A 16,461-nucleotide genomic window follows, 5' to 3' on the forward strand; every position below is an offset into this window, starting at 1 on the left:
GAAATGCTCACGAATTTCCTGTATAATTATCACTTATCTCAAATGTGTCTTTACTTCAATTACGTTAAATAGAGCGGTTTTTAAAGTTTAGGTATCAGCGGGTAGGTCATACATGAAGAAAAGATGGTCAAAAAAGCTTTACGGTTTTGGAACGGAAACGACGGATCGTCAAGGCTTCTACTTAATAAATGAAGACAACCTTGTTTATATGATCGAGGACACCGAATGCAGGCCGCTTCCAAACGGTCTTAATGAAAATCTAGAGTAGTAGCCTATATGGGGATGTCCGTCAGCTAAAATAAATCGTGAATCATGATCACGACGAGAGGTGACCTCTCAATTTTAATAAATAAAATCAAGTTTTGAAAAAATAAATCTTGTGTCTGTAACTGTATGGTTGTTTTTTTTTATTGTTTTATTGGCCACTACACGCCGTAGACGTTTACCCTTAAATTGTGGAGACCTTGTTTAAACTGTACTCTGTTAAAACATTCTCATCATTATGTCAGCCGATACATGCCCACTGCAAGCTATAGGCTTCCCTTAAAGATCTCCGCGTTGAGCTCTTGCGTTGCCCGCATCAACATAACGTCAATCCGGCAGCTTCTCGCGAGTTTAACTCCTTTGTTTGTCATCCTACTCGAGGGGCCTACCCGCGCCGCGTCTAACTACTCGTGGTAACCTCTCAAAACCATTTCTTAACATAACACTAACAAAATGTTACTTCGAAAAAATTAAAAAACACTAAATTAATTATATTTTATTTTCTCACGTGTTGGCAAGTACCATCTTACTTATAATTACAGTAATAAGAAATAGTGCAAAAACTGTTGTAAAACTCACATTTACACGATTCACACTAAAATTACACAATGCAAGAGAGCTAAATTGTTATGTTGTTACACTAAGTCACCGGCGATAACTAATAAACATTGATTGTCATCGCTAAATCTAATATTTACTGCATTCAAATAAAAAAATACTTATGTAAATCACCTGTAACGTTAAGAAATTATTTTTTAATTGCCCTGTGATATATAGTAGATAGAATAATATACAGACTAACAAAATTAGTAAATAAGATAATTAAAGAGATTTTATCTGTAATGTATATGTAAAGTACTTATTTACCACCAGGAAACGTTTAATGTTAAGTCTTTCGATTAATGTTATTTTTATTATGCATAATAGCATGCCATAAATCTTTTAGTTTTAATATTTAACTTTGCTAACCTAAGGCGTTAACATCCTTTAGCCGAATTAAACTTTTATCGTAGTACCTTAACAAACCAGGCCTAAGTACCACTGTGATTAATGCATATTGATCACAGAAATTAAGTTTTTTCACCTTTTTATCCGTCACAATCTCTTTATAGGGGTCACAATTAGTAATTTTCTTTTAGGGAAACTTTGCTTTATTCCAATGTATACTAGTTCATTAGTTAACTGCTGTCTTAAAATCTGAAAAACCTTTGATGTTTAATTTGAATCAGTTGCAGTAGCTTCAAAAATAAATCGTGTAAGTGCTTTGCATCTGAAGGCAGTTCTTTGACTTTCCTCATAAAGATTTCGTAGCGAGTCTTTTGATCTTCTTTATAGAGCTGAATTAATTCCAAGTTTTTGTAAAGTTCTTTAATACGGTCAATATTTTCGGGTTCCGAACTTCCATAGCAAGAGGTAAACGTTTCCCGTTGAGCGGCGCTGCATCGTTCCAAAGACTTGACTGCGAGCCATGTGCATTTCCCTTCCTGTATATTAGTACTTTCTTTACCAGTCTCTGATTCTTCGTCGAAACAGTCCATGAAATCATTCTGTAAAATATTACACTTGGTATTAAATGAAACGTGATCTTTCACTCTGAGCTTCTGACTCGAGCTCATAGTCGTACAACGAACCATGGAAAGGGACATGCGAAATTTTTTTAATACAATATCGAATTAGGATTCATACACAAACAAAAGTTACCGACGTAACCTAGTAGATGACAGGTAGGCAGGCCACATAGTGCGCAGAAAAGAAGGCCGCTGGGACCTTGAGTTTCTAGAATGAAGACCAAGAACCGGAGAGCGCAGAATGAAACGTCGTCTTTAACGCTATAAACGTGATTATGGCCATCAGAAGATACTGGATACAGGTGGTTTCTTACCAGTCGTATAGGAAATCTATCAGGGAGGCCTGTGTTCGGCAATGGAAGTCTTACCTTTAAAATAATAATGTTAATGATTATATGGCTTTCTAAATCATTTTTAATATATTTAATTTTAATACACTAAGGGTCATTTTGTGATCTTTTATTGAAGACATGACAGTCTGATAGAAATGAGCTTTAAATACATAGCTATAAGGGCTCCAAGCACGCTCTCGTGTGAGAAAATCATATTATAGCCAATCAAACTGAAAACTGTGCCCATTACTACACCGAGATCGATAATAACATTTAATCTGGCTCCATGTGTCAATTTTCAATTAATCGAAAACACAAAGACGAATTGATTATCGGAGGGGTAATCAATTCGTCTATGTATGACCTATCAAGACAAAAGTCTATAAAAATAGTAACAATGAAATTTGTTGTAAAAAATGTGTTATAAATATTTGCAAAGAATATGCCGACTTGGTTAGCTCTTGGCCTATAGTTACTATAATCTAAATAACTTCCTTGCTTATAAACGGGTTGTATTATTAGATAATGTAAGATTTTGTAACGTGTCTGTAGACTCATTTGCTCGCAGACATATATATAAATTTATTAATCTCTTGAATTATTTCTTTCTTGACGTTTTAAAGTTCTTTTAATTCAACTCCGATGTTTTTTTTTCCAATACATATTATTAAAATATTTTTCAAAGTTCAGCGTGCCTACCTTTATGGAATAAAAAGGAAAATTACTTTATTCAGTTATACTGAATTAGTACTGATATGTAAACATTTCTTACGAATTTTATGCTCCATTTTTGAATGACTTCGTTCAAAGTTTCAGGAAAGTTATTTATACAATTCAATACTGTATTCATTATTAATAAATATTGCAAGGTAAAACAATTCAAACTTTTGTTTGATTTATCACAGGACCATATTTTTCAAATCATTGCTACAATCTCCTATAATTCTTTTTAGTTATAGCTTTAATAATCTGTTCATTATTTGTGTTTCCTTACAATGTGTGTATTAACCTATTATTAACATTGTAGGTGCTGTTTTGCATACTCTAAGTAAATTATCTCGATATTGTTTTTTTTGCTTAAAACCTGTTATCTGAAATAGCGAGCCTCGCTTGCATCTCGCCTTAAAATCAAACCATGATAAAGTAGATACACTCACGCTTAGTAAGTGACACGAGCGTGGTGAATGAGAAAGTTTTTTTTATAAAAAAAAACCTGTGACATATTGCCTAAGTTTTCACTTGAAATGCATCGTTCGATCTACATTTCTAAGAATTTGTACTTATAAATAGTTTTGAATTTTTTTTTAATACGATGATGGCTTGAATGTTGTGTTTCATAACTTCATAATAATTTCGCATTTGTAATTATATATATAATTACAAAAATTAAAAATGTGTGTTTATATACATGTGTGTGTTTGTACTAATTTCCTCCATTCCATACATTCACAGATATATTTTCTCTCCATTCTTAACATAATTACGCAGGCTTCGTGAATGTAATTTTGCTTATTTATGACAATGAACCAGTGACATACGTTCTGTATTATAAACAATAAACACACAAACAGAAATCAAGTTTCATCAATATTTCATATAAAGATTTATATTACTAATTAATGTCTTTATTACCAAGCCGTAACAAATGTTAAATCAAGTAAATATTAAATGATTGCTGCTAGATATCATTTTATATTGAGTGATTTAATTATTATTACTTACTTTCATCTGAAACAACGCACTAATATCCATGCAAATGTCATCTATGTGCCGAAACGATTTCTCATTGGCTTTATTACACAACAGTAATGTCAGCATCAACGGTAATTTCATAGTAAAGTACGTACATTTGTACTTAACTATAGTATCATAGTTACTTTGTGTAAATAATGAATAGTCTTTTGTTTTAGACAAGATAACGTCTAAGTGCTGGCCAATGGAAATCTGTTCGTACGCCTAAAAAAACAATTTGTCACGTTAGAAACTCAATGGCTGTTATATCATCGTCTAAGATTTAGATTTTTAATGACTAAAGAGACCTTTTCTGATATTGTCTGCCTTTTTTATTAAAATGTAATAATGACAGCGTGATTTAATTCCTGATCTTCATACACGTGAGCGGAAGAAATAACTCTAATTATGTTATTAAAGGAGACAAAATTGTCATCTATAATTAAAATATTTATTTTTATGATTATTAGGCATCTATTAGGTTAAATATTCAGAACCACAATTGCTCTATTGAAAATAAAACTTGTATGAGAGAAAGAACCGAATGATATTACTAATTGAAAATTTATTACTAAGACATGTCCATTTATTTATTTAAAAAAATTCTATTATTATTTACTAGTATATTTTTAACTACGAAGTTCACTTATCTGTTACCTGTAAACGTAAATCTCATTGTTTAAGAATAGGTTATTGTTCATAACTAGATAAATAACTCGTTTCGTTATGATGAAAACCGTCAGTAAATGCGCTTGCCGTTTGTCTAACACGTGACCCTCAACGATAAACCATAGTCATTAAGTAACTAATATATTATTCTCAGCTATTAGTTACAAAGTAAGCTAATACCTCATTGAAAAGATCCGATAATTTTGTATACATTGGGTTGCAGAAATTTTTTTGAATTACTTTGTGAATAACGCTGCGGAACATACTTGCGTCGTTCTTAGCTAAAATGTTCACTTCGTGCAATAAATGCCAGCACGGTTTTCCGTGACGTGTTTCCGCGCCATCCTCTATATCATCCATTATTAGAAAGTACGACTGAATCTTTGATTGAATATTAAATTTTTAATTTTCCTTAAAAAGATTGACTTTGACGTTACTAAATATAATTTTGTTACCAACTTTTGATAGCCATTATAAGTATATATTTATAAAAAGGTCTTTGGAAGATGGTAGATCGGGACTATTTCTAACTGGTGCCATAGGAAATCTATGGGAGGCCGGAGGATGCGAAACATGAGCAGTAAACGTCGTATGATTAAAATGTGATGATTATATAAAAAAAAATTAGAAAATATATTATACTTATTGCCATTTTTGATATGCCGATAAAACTTTGAAGGTAGAAATGACGTGAAAAAACATTTATTATAACATAAAAGGAAAAGATACAGGAAGTTACAAATTTACCAATTCTATAGCCCACGCTGCAACCACTGCTTGATGAAAACTCTGATCATTGATATTTTCTGGTTTTTCGAGCATTTCATAAGCAAACATAGTTATGTTTCCTTGGACCGGCTCTCTTTCAATTGTGTGGTACTTAATGACCTATAATTAGATAGGTTTTTAAGTATTTTAAAGGTTTCTTTTAGTAATTTTTATTTTAACACCGTAGTTTCTAAGCAAGATTAATACTAGGCTAGGTTATAGGCTTTCTAGAAGTTTTTTGTTGTACTTGTGTATGTTTTGTACTATAAGTAGTGGTTATGTAAAACATTACTTAAGTACTTAAGCATTTTCATGTCTCGTTTGACAATGTTATTGTTACTTTATGACACTTCCTCGTACAACTGTCTTAGTATGTTTGATAAATCTTTTAATCGAAACAACACGTTTGTGTTTTAAAAATACTTGGTTATTACTTATTAAATGTCTTGTTTATAGATGTTATATCTTTCCATTGTTCGTGCTTTTTTACATGTGTTTACAACTCTTGACCCTTGCCTTGACTTGATATGTACAGGCCATCGTTAGACGCTGGCTTACTTGTCACTTAATATTTCTATCGGCTATGTTATTATTTATAACATTTAATAACATTTCGAAGATATTTCTTCGTCGTCGTCATTTCTGCACATAGACGCCTACTGCAAGGCATAGGGCTTCCACAGACATCTTTGATACCATAATCGCCAGGCTTAGTAGGCGGGTTGGCGATCGCAGTGTGGTATTGTAGCGAAAGAATCACAGTTGTCAAGATGCTTTCGCTTATCTGTCAATCCGTCGGTCTACGCATGCGCAAAATGCAAGGACGCGCGGCGTATAATTTGTAGGCGGTTGTCAAAACCACGTCCCACGTCGAAAAATATTAAGAAATATAAAAATGGCGAACGGCGCCAATTGACATGTGTTGTTGTTTTGTGAATTGGTATTGAATCTTTAGTGCTTCATGGAATATTGAATTAATGACTATCTTATATTAATTTTGAATCAATGATTAAAATGAGTGGTGAAAATTATATGTAATAATTATTTTATTCGTATGACAAATTATATTACGGCATTGGTGTGTCTGAAGTTGTAGGCGGATGACTTTCAAAATAAACTGTGTAACTTTCAACCAAACGTTCTAATTTTTGTGCTGCAGCTGCAGCGTTAGGTGTTGTCTCTAACATTACCTACGTAACCTGTTAAACTCCACTCACCGTATTATAAACAGTGACAATCCTTCTTAAATAAAGCAAGAAGTGTGAATTATATAAAATGTGCAATCTTATCCGGGAATCAAACCCGCGACGATCGCAAGTCTCAGTCTTCTACCGCTGGGGTATCTCTGCTTTATAAAGTGCTAATTATAATAGTAATAGTTCAACATAAAGGCGACCGAGGAAATTATTTTTGGGAAATCATGGTGTAAACAAGAAATGTTTTTTAGATTTTGGCACCAAAGATATCAATGCATTTTAAAAGGATGTGTAGCATTTAGGAATATATGAGGTTATGTTTGTAATGTTACAAGAATTGGATATAATTGAAAAAAATATTAAGAAATGGACACCACCTTAATCAATTAATAAAAATAAACTTTGTCTGATCTTTAACTTTAGGAGTTTTAAACTAATCCAATTACTTCCTTTTTTATGTCACCCAGCATAGAGCCTTTTATTATTTTTAAGCAATATTTTTAATAATCATATATTTTTATAGTCCCTTTATTTTTATTTATTTGTTTAATTTATCAGGATCAGTAATATGTTTAATGTCATGTTTTTTCTCTAACATGCTGATTATCAGTTCACTAACAAATTATAAAGAGGTTTTACATCCTACCTTCTTAATACGATCTTCTACTTTTGGTATTTTAGCAAATACACTATTAGACAAGGCGTCGTTTACTATTTTGCATAGAGAACTATTAAAGCCATTAGCAGAACTTTGTAATAACTTCTCCAATCCTAATATTTGCCTGCAACAATATTATATTATGTTACTAATTAACAATTATTACAATCTCTATTAAGTATGATTGGCTTCAAATGAAAAACTTTAAAGGGATACATTTGCTGTCAATTAATGTATGGCACACTCTTAAATCTTATCTTAAAATAAATAATTTAATTAATAATAAATAACGTAATGATGATTTAAATGATCAGAAAAACTTTTTTAATTTCGGATTATAACAAATGTAAGGAAGTTAATGGCTGATTGCATTCCAATAAGAAAATAAAAAAATGTATTTGAAAAACCAATTTCAAGAAATACCATAACCGTGTCGAGAAGGCGTTCATGATTCGAAGCGAGCGGTGGCACTTATAAAATTAATAAATTTATTTTATAATTAAAAAAGTCAGATATTTATAAACTAAAGCTTTTATATATATATATATATATATATATTTTTATTATATATGGATTTATGATTTTGAAATTTCCATCCCGGGTATTTTGTACAAAAAAAAATATGTGGCTAGATTTTCAATTTTTATTTAAAAATTACCAACACTGCATACATACATTAAACATTCGCTATATAAATCGGAAACGGAAAACGGCTTTGAATGGAAATATATTCACACGAATGTGAAAGACCGTCATTGAAAGGACATTATTTTTAAAAAAGCTTCTGGTAACTTCCAAAATATATGTCGTTAGAAATATCGATATCTGGATTCGGACAATTTATGGCAAGGAGGAGTATAGATAGCACCCATACAGAGATAATTCTTCATTAATCAGTCTCTAGAGTTCAAAAATACAGACTCTACCAAAGGATTAGACCTGTCTACATATTACACATTCCCTATAAATAAAAAATGTATGAAATAGAATCAAGCACAGACTTCAAGACAATGATAATACTAATTAAATGTTGCTCTCTACCACAATAATTATAAACTCAAGCCTCCTGGTCAATTCAAGAAACCTTACAACGTTGTAAAGTAGACCTCGTATTTATTTAAATTTTAAATTGTCTTTTTGAGGACGCGATGACGCATTTTCCATTCTATATACTCTACATGTAACTGAAGTCTAAGCCAGTTACATATAAGCATGAAACAGGATTAAACACAGTATGTGATATCCCTGAAAACTGTTCAGAAGTGCCTAGAATTCCGCGTTACTTATATATAGATGACCGCATTCGGGGAACTCCGGTTCGACTTCGAGTGCCGGTCTGGTGTAAAAATCAGGGAGGAATCAATAGCCTCCCTGGTTAGAGGAGAAATTACAAAACAAGAGTTCCTCCTACTATGTAGAAAAATAATGAGCATAGTGATAGATAAAAATAAAATCTATAAAAATGTAAATAACCAAAATCAATAAAAATAATGTGATAATGTAATAAGCTTATAAAGAAATAAAATAAAAATATAAAATAAAGAAAATGTAAAATAGTAATGAGGGATGAATGAAAGGCGTTACAGAGCAAAAGGGAATGACAGAAGAATTGTGATAAGACATAAACGAAACGAACGTTAGATCATATGATGCACGAAAGAAGAGTGAGAAAATAAAAATATTCGTGAAAAATTTAATAATAGTGCCTGTCCCAAGATAGGGGGTAAGAGAGGCTCCCAATAGCGGAGCCATAAAAAAAAAGATATATAGATGTCGTAGCCATGTAGCAAATTCCAGTAAGGAATCCCGTGGACAGGGCGCTACTCTTATTCGTCAATCCTTAAAATGTACAAAATAAGAAAACTCGGCTATCCATAGCCAATTTATATAGAAATATTACTTCGGCCACAGTTTAGGCCTTAGTAGACTTATAGTAGACAGCAGTATATAAGCTGAAAAGGCTAGAAAACGGTCACTTATTTGCTTGACTGAAGCAGTTACAAAAGCGTGCAATACTAACTTTCACGACTAAAAACAATTTCCGAACCGAATATTCTACAGAAAAATGGTAATAAAAACTAACATAATTAACAAAAATTCACAATCATAGAGAAACGATTAAGAAGGAGAATAAATGTTGGTTTATCATGATACCTTTTTTAAAATATTACTTTGTTGTTACCTATGATTGTGTGCTTTAACGTTGTAAAAGATAATTTTTAAATTTTGTTCATGTAAAATTACAAAACAACGGCTCTATAAAAATAGAAATTGTTCGAGTGAACATTGTTCGTTCTTCGTCGAGGCATTTTATAAGAATGATGATTCTTATGTAACCCGTTTACAATTTTGTTTTCACTTCGGTATTCGAGGGATAAATAATGGACCAAGCGTAAATTTAAATCGTTCCTGTGTTCAAACAAACCGCATAACTGTTTCAACTATAAATACCTCATAGCGAGGGTCTCAAAAAAAACTGTTGTTACTGGTGTCCAAAAACCCGCAACCCCCAACTCTAAGGTCAAAAACAAAAATTGCCCTAGGGTATGCTGTACCTTATCAATAAATGGGATTTCTATTCTATCCGCATTTCTTTTCTGTCTTTCATAGCTTTTATTAAAACCACTTGTCAAACATAACTTTTTTTATTTAGGTTTATAAACATAGATTTGCTACAAGACACCTGTTTATAGCCAAACAATGATAAAACTCTGAATGCTGAGACAGAGAGCCTGACTATATTAAATAGCAAAATATGGATATATGTACAAGGTATATTAAACTTTTAATTCATTGTTTATCGTATGAATATAACTACTTTAAAATTTACTAATTGAGAATCCGATAGATGGAGTGAATTTCTACTCATAAATAATGATCTTTCCAGGATATTTCTTTGTGGGGCTCAAATTTTTTGCTAAGCAAGAATCTTCATTGTCACTTAATCCTAAATGAAAGTTGACACAACTTTTAACATTTTGAAGCATCGTTTTTTTTTTCGTTTATGTAACATGTCGGACTTACAATATGACTTGTGTGAAATTAAATACTCGGCGTACATGATCGCGAGCGCCATCTCTTAGTTAAGCATATAAGAATATAATCATACAAAACCAACATAATTTCTGCCCCCTTAAGATCTCGCAATACTTTTTCGTAAACAAGTTCCGTAAGTATTTACAATACATATAAAGACTATGCTCACGAAATCGCAATTAAACCTCTGTACACTTCTGTAGGGCAGGTGTATAAGAAATAAAAGGCATATTACTTTAATAATTTATTTAACTTCAATTTAAATTTAACTAAGAAAGTAAAATCGAGGTATTTAATTTTGTGAAAGATCTATTTACGTATTTTTGTGAAAAATGATAATGAGCAAGTGGTTAAAGAATCTCTCAAGAAGTTACTCTAAATGGTAAGAATATTTGAATTATGCATTTATATTAACAAAATATTTCGTATACATTGAGAAAAATGTTTCCACACATTTCATACGAAAATTTGATATTTTTTCTTTCTTAGTTTATTTACATTAAACTTCATCTTTTAAGTAAATGTAAATAAAGTTAAAAATGTCATTATGTTCGATGACTGCTTTTCAGCGATGTGATCTATTTTTCATCACCGTTATTCTCTTTGAAAACAAAATTTCTTTGCGTCTTAATAAATAACGACATATGAATACACGGTTCATTAGGTTTACTGACACTGCATTAGTTTCTTTACACAATTTTCCAGCAGCTTGTGTTGCATTTTTAGAAACTAAAATTTTAAAATGAAAAATACATATATGTACACTCTTTTTAATGGTACCTTTATAATGTCATCAAAGTTAGGAAGACATAAATAGTACAATCAAAAATATCTACCAAGATTATGTACGCTATTTGCGAAAAGAGTGTCTTTCTAACCTGATATTGTAATTTAATAACAACTTTAATTATTTAACATACGAACGGTTTAATTACAAATAAAAAAATATACATAGGTTTTACAATTCGCATTTTGTGTCTTGTGGTAAAATATGAAAAATAAACTGGACTTAAAGATATAATTTTGCTAATTATTTTAACAGTGTTTTTAATACCAATGGTGCTACTCAAACAAAACGGTCTGTTATATCCCAAGAAGCCTGCAACAAATTTATTGAAGCATATCCTGTAATAATGAATAAGACGTTACAGGGTATTCCGTTTTTGAAATCATTGGACCGAATGAACAAAGTAAGTTGAAAAAATTTAAAGAAAATTTGGATTTTCTCGTAATTTCGCAGTATATTTTATCTAAGCATTAAGACAATGTAAAAAATTAAGTATGCAAATCAAACAATATTTATTTAATTTTTATCAATATGTGTAATTTTGATGACATGAAAATAATTTGTACAGCATTTGGTATTACTATGTTAAGGTTTGAAAATATCATTGCATATGAATTAACTGGGTTAATAAGATACATATATCTACTCAAGGTTTCAAGGTAATACACGAACATATGCCGTTGCGTATGATGTTACATAATCCAATGTAGCGACATAATTATTGACTGTGAAAACATGAAATATTTATTTCTTTTTTATGTTGCCAGATAAAAATAGGACAGAAGTGTATTTCGTTACATTGTTATACAAGATTATCTAGATATAATGTTTATTTTGTTCTTAAAAATACTTATTTAAACATGCTCCAGTCAAAGATTGTCAAAAATTAAATTAGTTTTTTTTTTTCAGATTATCGAATACAACATGCGCAAACAAAATGAAATACAATCCCAAATATTAATACTCAGTCATGAGATACTTCAAAAACCAAAGAAAATAAACGAGGAACTTGAATTTAAACAACACGTTTTAGCCTGGTGCCTCGAAATGGTAAAGAATTTTAAATTTCTTGCTATTTTTTAAAATAAATTTACTTTTTCAATAACATGTTAAAAATGTTCTGAGAAGAAAACATATTTGTTGGCAACATTGTCATGAAGTCATCTTATCTTCGGAAAGTCCGTATTAAGTACAATGTCCTTACAAGGTGAATAATCAATGAAATCACAAGGAAATAACACAAACGCACACAAACTAAAGGTATACCTGTGAATTTATATAAATTATATGATCTGTAATTACACAGAATCTGTTTCTAATTTTAAACGTGGAACTCATAAGTTCTTCAAAAAAAACTGATGTATACATTAGAAGTAATTCTTTATTAAGGGATAATATTTTTTTACCAATATAACCGCAATGATATCCACAGATACTTTAAAACATTTATTGATGCCTCTTGTTTAGAATTACCCGTTTTTTGTATGTCTATTTGCCAGTCGGTATGGGGAGTGGTAATCCAGCGATAGAGGACTGTGACCTGCGAACACAGGTTGCAGGGTTGATTCCCGGGACAGTCTCATACATAACTCACACTTAATTATATAGGATTGTCAATGCACACAAACAAGTTTCCAGAGGTTAGGCAACAGCGTACCCTGCGTACCATAATACCAGCGACCACCAACCCGCCTGCCAAGCGAGACGATTATGGCATGTGGAAAAGGCCTCGTAGAGGCCGTCTAGAACAAAAAAGCGACGACGATTTGCCAGTTGACAAAGACTTTCTTCTACCATTTTCATTCTTTCCTATTGTTTGTGTGATTTAAGCAATTAAAGACAGAGCACGGACAACGTAAGATATGATTGACAGGTTTATATTGACAGACATTTTTAAATACTATATATTTTATATTTATGTATCTACTTCTATTACACAAGTCATTTTCTCTCCTTAATTCAATTAACTTATTTTAAAATTTTAAATTATACTTTAAAATATTGTACATTAAAAATAGGGTACCTAATTTACACTAGTGAAATAATACCTGTGCGCATACCTATATTAAAGTTAAATGCAAAGGTATTGACCTCACAAGAACGTAAGGTCGTAGTATAAGCAATGAAAACGACTTGACTGGAATATTGACGTGTTTTTTTCATTAAAGTTTACACTTTTTATTGTTCAATGATTTTGTCGGAGAAAAAATCGACAAACCAGATTCCAACGGAAGGAACATATTCAATAACAAAATGATTACCAGAAGTTTATTTTTATAAGTATAATTTTAGTGTTTTTAACCGCGTTATACTCATCGCTTTAACACCATTCGTCATTTTAAGTAAAGATAAGATAGTGTCTACATTTCAGAAACCATAGTTTCAATTAACAATAATTAATGCGAAAATTAATTAGTCTTTCGGGGAGACCTATTTCTTGGAGTGGACGTTTTATGGCTGAAATAATAATAACGATGATGAATTTCAAACAGTTATTTGCTAAATCAACTTCTAAGACAGGTGATTCTCCTTCAATTATTGATCACGCTCGGTGCGGTATTCAAACTGGGGACACTGTAGGCCTAACAAATAAGAGGGGGAGAAACCCCACCTATTATTTCACAAGGTCAGAATACAATCCAGTTATGCGAAAAGTTTACATTCTGACTCTATCATGTTTTTAACGTGAACCAAATTTGCACAAATACGAGCTGTTTCCGAATGGCTGTCATGTCGTGCCAGTCACTAGGTGGTCCGATGAAATATAAGAATTCATTATCAGCCAAACACTGATCCGGTCACTTTGGAGGAATCTCTGGGGGAAGCCAATGCTTTGCAATGGGCATCAATCGGCTAAAATGAAGATAAGAGGGTGTATATTATCTCTCTGTCGAATAATTTTGCTAGTCTGTGACACATGTTCCTTGCAACCTACTGTAAGTGGTAATGCCTGCGTTTTGATGGTCGACCAGTTTGGCTCTTGTTTTGCATTAATGTCATACTATATTTAGCAATAAGTTTTATTACAGAAATAAGTTCTTGATTCTTATTAGAAGAGCTAACGTAGTAATATAATCTTCTCGTATATGATTATAACACGTAAATCTTCAGTTATTCGTTTGTGCTGCGATAACCGACGACTTTGAAGAAGGCTCTAAATCTCGATACAATAGAACTTGTTGGCATTTGTTACCTGAAGTTGAAAATCTCATTATTAACGATTCATTTACGACATTATCTTTCATATACGAAATGGTACGACAAAACTTTGAAGGCTTACAGTACATTGAAATAATAAACCTGTTGCATGAGGTGAGAAAATGTTTAAATTACACTTATATTATTTATAAAGATAAGTATATTAGATTTTATAAAAACATATTTTTATTTGAAACCGACTCAAATTGAAGATATGTACAATCAAATATTGAAAAACTTCCTTTTGACAATGGGATAAAGTAACATTAGTGTCACGTTTGATTCTCTTTGACAAAAGAGACCTACAACCAATTATACCACAATAATTGGAAAAAGAGTCTATAGTTCATACATTCTAAGAACACCCGCAAGTAAAAATGCTAAACAAGGGATACAAGGGGTACATTTGAAAGAAAAAAACATTAACATCGGCCGTTGAAAATGTTTATTCGTTAATTTATTGAGCTTGATCGACGATATTTAAAAAAATATTATAATAAACAATTCACAGACAATTTTTAAATACAGCGTTGGACAAAATATAGATATTGTAACATCGACAAACAAAAACTATGAAGAATTTACAATAGAGAATTACAAAACTATTGCTTCTTGCAAATTAGGAGTTTACTCTTTAGTACTTCCAGTACAATTGGCGCTTATTTTATCCAACAAATACAATACAGAGTCCATTAAAATTGTTTCCGATATATACACAGATGTGGGAATCTGGAGTCAAATTAAGGTAAGTTACATCAATATCGTTTTACATTTGTCTCTTGTTTCATTTCAAATCATTCATCGTACTAAGCTGTAGAATTTTATTATAAAAAGTTTGTTTTTTATTTGAAAAATATTTCTACTCTTGGTTTCTTAAACCTGGAGGAGATTGTTCTTTCGTTATAAAAAGTTTACCATATGAACTAATTCTATAAAATAAAAAATATGAAATGGAATTCACGCTATTAAAATTAATAGATTGTAACGTAATTATAAAGATGCATCTTTTGTTTCGTTATAATTTTTTAATCCTCTTATAACGGTTGCCACTGCAGCAGTGCAGCGTAGGTTGTCCGCCCTCAATGTGGAAAGACTATCTTGTGAAGGTCGTAGGAAGTTCACACTTTCCCGCTTTCTATGTGAGTGGTCTATGTCCATTAATAGATATTCTACTGCTGTAATGATGATTATGAAGTTCTCAGAAAGTTAAAATGCCACATGAGTAGGACACATCGCTCGTACTATTGACGGTCGTTGAGCTTAAAGGTACTTGAGTGGCGGCCACGAGCTGGTAAATGCGGCGTGGATAGGCTCCCAACTAGGTGGACTAGGTGGCGATATTGTCAAGGTCGCGAGAATTCACTGTATGCAGGCAGCCTAAGACCGATTATTGTATCGACGTTTGTTGGCGGCCTGTACCTTGGGGTGAATATGTTGCATATATGTTACATACGTATGAATAGTTTACAACAGGTTATATTTGAAAAGCGCGTCATACGTGTTATTAAAAATTAAAAAAGGGGAATAGAGTAATATATAATATAAACATACATTTTTAATTAAATTGCAAAGAAGGTCTATCGACTTAAATAATGATGAAGTTGGTTACTTATTTATGTGCCGATGTCTTACATATACTTTTGTATTGAAGCTAAATATTATATCATTGAAGTAATTTCATATTTAAGAGATTGCCTCGTGTGATAAGGCCGCACTTTGTACTTTTTTTTTATCATTATGAAAATATTTTAAGGTATCTTAACGTGTATAATAAAGAATGTTTTATAATAATAAATAATTTATCCTTTTTTTTGTAACATTAATTAAATTACTTTATTGGTTTGACTTTCTTAATTGAGGTTATTATAATAAATGAATATCTTTGCAGAACGACTTTGAAGATATTTTCGACGATGACGTTAGTTATGGAAAAACGAGATCCGATATTCAGACAGGCAGATGCACGTGGTTAGCAGTTACAGCTCTGCAACATTGCAGCGAAGCGCAGAGAAAAGAATTCGAAGCGTGCTACGGCAGTTGGGACCCGTCACACGTCGACAGAATACGCGCTCTTTATAGTGACTTGAACATAACTGACATCTTTCACATAGAAGAAGAAGCATATTATAACAACGCGTTACGAAAAATTCAATCTTTACCAGTGAATGCAATACCTTCGCCAGATTTTTTGCGTTTTATACTCGATATGTATTATAAGAATATATTACGGGTAATAAATTAAAACAGTTTGGAC

At 31.6% G+C, this 16,461-nt stretch overlaps 2 protein-coding genes across 2 annotated transcripts; one reads left to right on the forward strand and one right to left on the reverse strand.

The window, feature by feature from the left end:
• Positions 1-1,454: 1,454 nt before the first annotated feature.
• Positions 1,455-9,642, reverse strand: LOC137921701 (farnesyl pyrophosphate synthase-like). Its single transcript, XM_068764513.1, has 4 exons — positions 9,638-9,642; positions 7,175-7,310; positions 5,312-5,452; positions 1,455-1,811 (listed from the first exon to the last, which is right to left on the reverse strand). The coding sequence occupies exons 1-4, from the start codon at positions 9,640-9,642 to the stop codon at positions 1,455-1,457; spliced, it is 639 nt and encodes a 212-aa protein (XP_068620614.1).
• Positions 9,643-10,491: 849 nt separating this feature from the next.
• Positions 10,492-16,461, forward strand: LOC137921645 (uncharacterized). Its single transcript, XM_068764448.1, has 6 exons — positions 10,492-10,604; positions 11,265-11,412; positions 11,919-12,059; positions 14,121-14,321; positions 14,719-14,952; positions 16,096-16,461. The coding sequence occupies exons 1-6, from the start codon at positions 10,555-10,557 to the stop codon at positions 16,447-16,449; spliced, it is 1,128 nt and encodes a 375-aa protein (XP_068620549.1). The 5' UTR covers positions 10,492-10,554; the 3' UTR covers positions 16,450-16,461.

This window comes from Battus philenor, unplaced genomic scaffold (genome assembly GCF_028537555.1).
Source record: "Battus philenor isolate CCGP_79_NKW_IND1 unplaced genomic scaffold, ilBatPhil1.0.hap1 SCAF_19, whole genome shotgun sequence".
Classification (NCBI taxonomy): domain Eukaryota; kingdom Metazoa; phylum Arthropoda; class Insecta; order Lepidoptera; family Papilionidae; genus Battus; species Battus philenor.

Excerpts from the sequence above, each read along its gene's own strand:
- LOC137921701 (XM_068764513.1), bottom strand. Across the intron at positions 5,453-7,174 it reads TAGAAGATCGTATTAAGAAG|GTCATTAAGTACCACACAAT; the intron begins GTAGGATGTAAA and ends ATCTAATTATAG. Across the intron at positions 1,812-5,311 it reads CAGCGTGGGCTATAGAATTG|AATGATTTCATGGACTGTTT; the intron begins GTAAATTTGTAA and ends AATATTTTACAG.
- LOC137921645 (XM_068764448.1), top strand. The coding sequence starts at position 10,555 with ATGATAATGAGCAAGTGGTTAAAGAATCTCTCAAGAAGTTACTCTAAA. Across the intron at positions 12,060-14,120 it reads TAGCCTGGTGCCTCGAAATG|TTATTCGTTTGTGCTGCGAT; the intron begins GTAAAGAATTTT and ends GTAAATCTTCAG. Across the intron at positions 14,953-16,095 it reads GAATCTGGAGTCAAATTAAG|AACGACTTTGAAGATATTTT; the intron begins GTAAGTTACATC and ends ATATCTTTGCAG.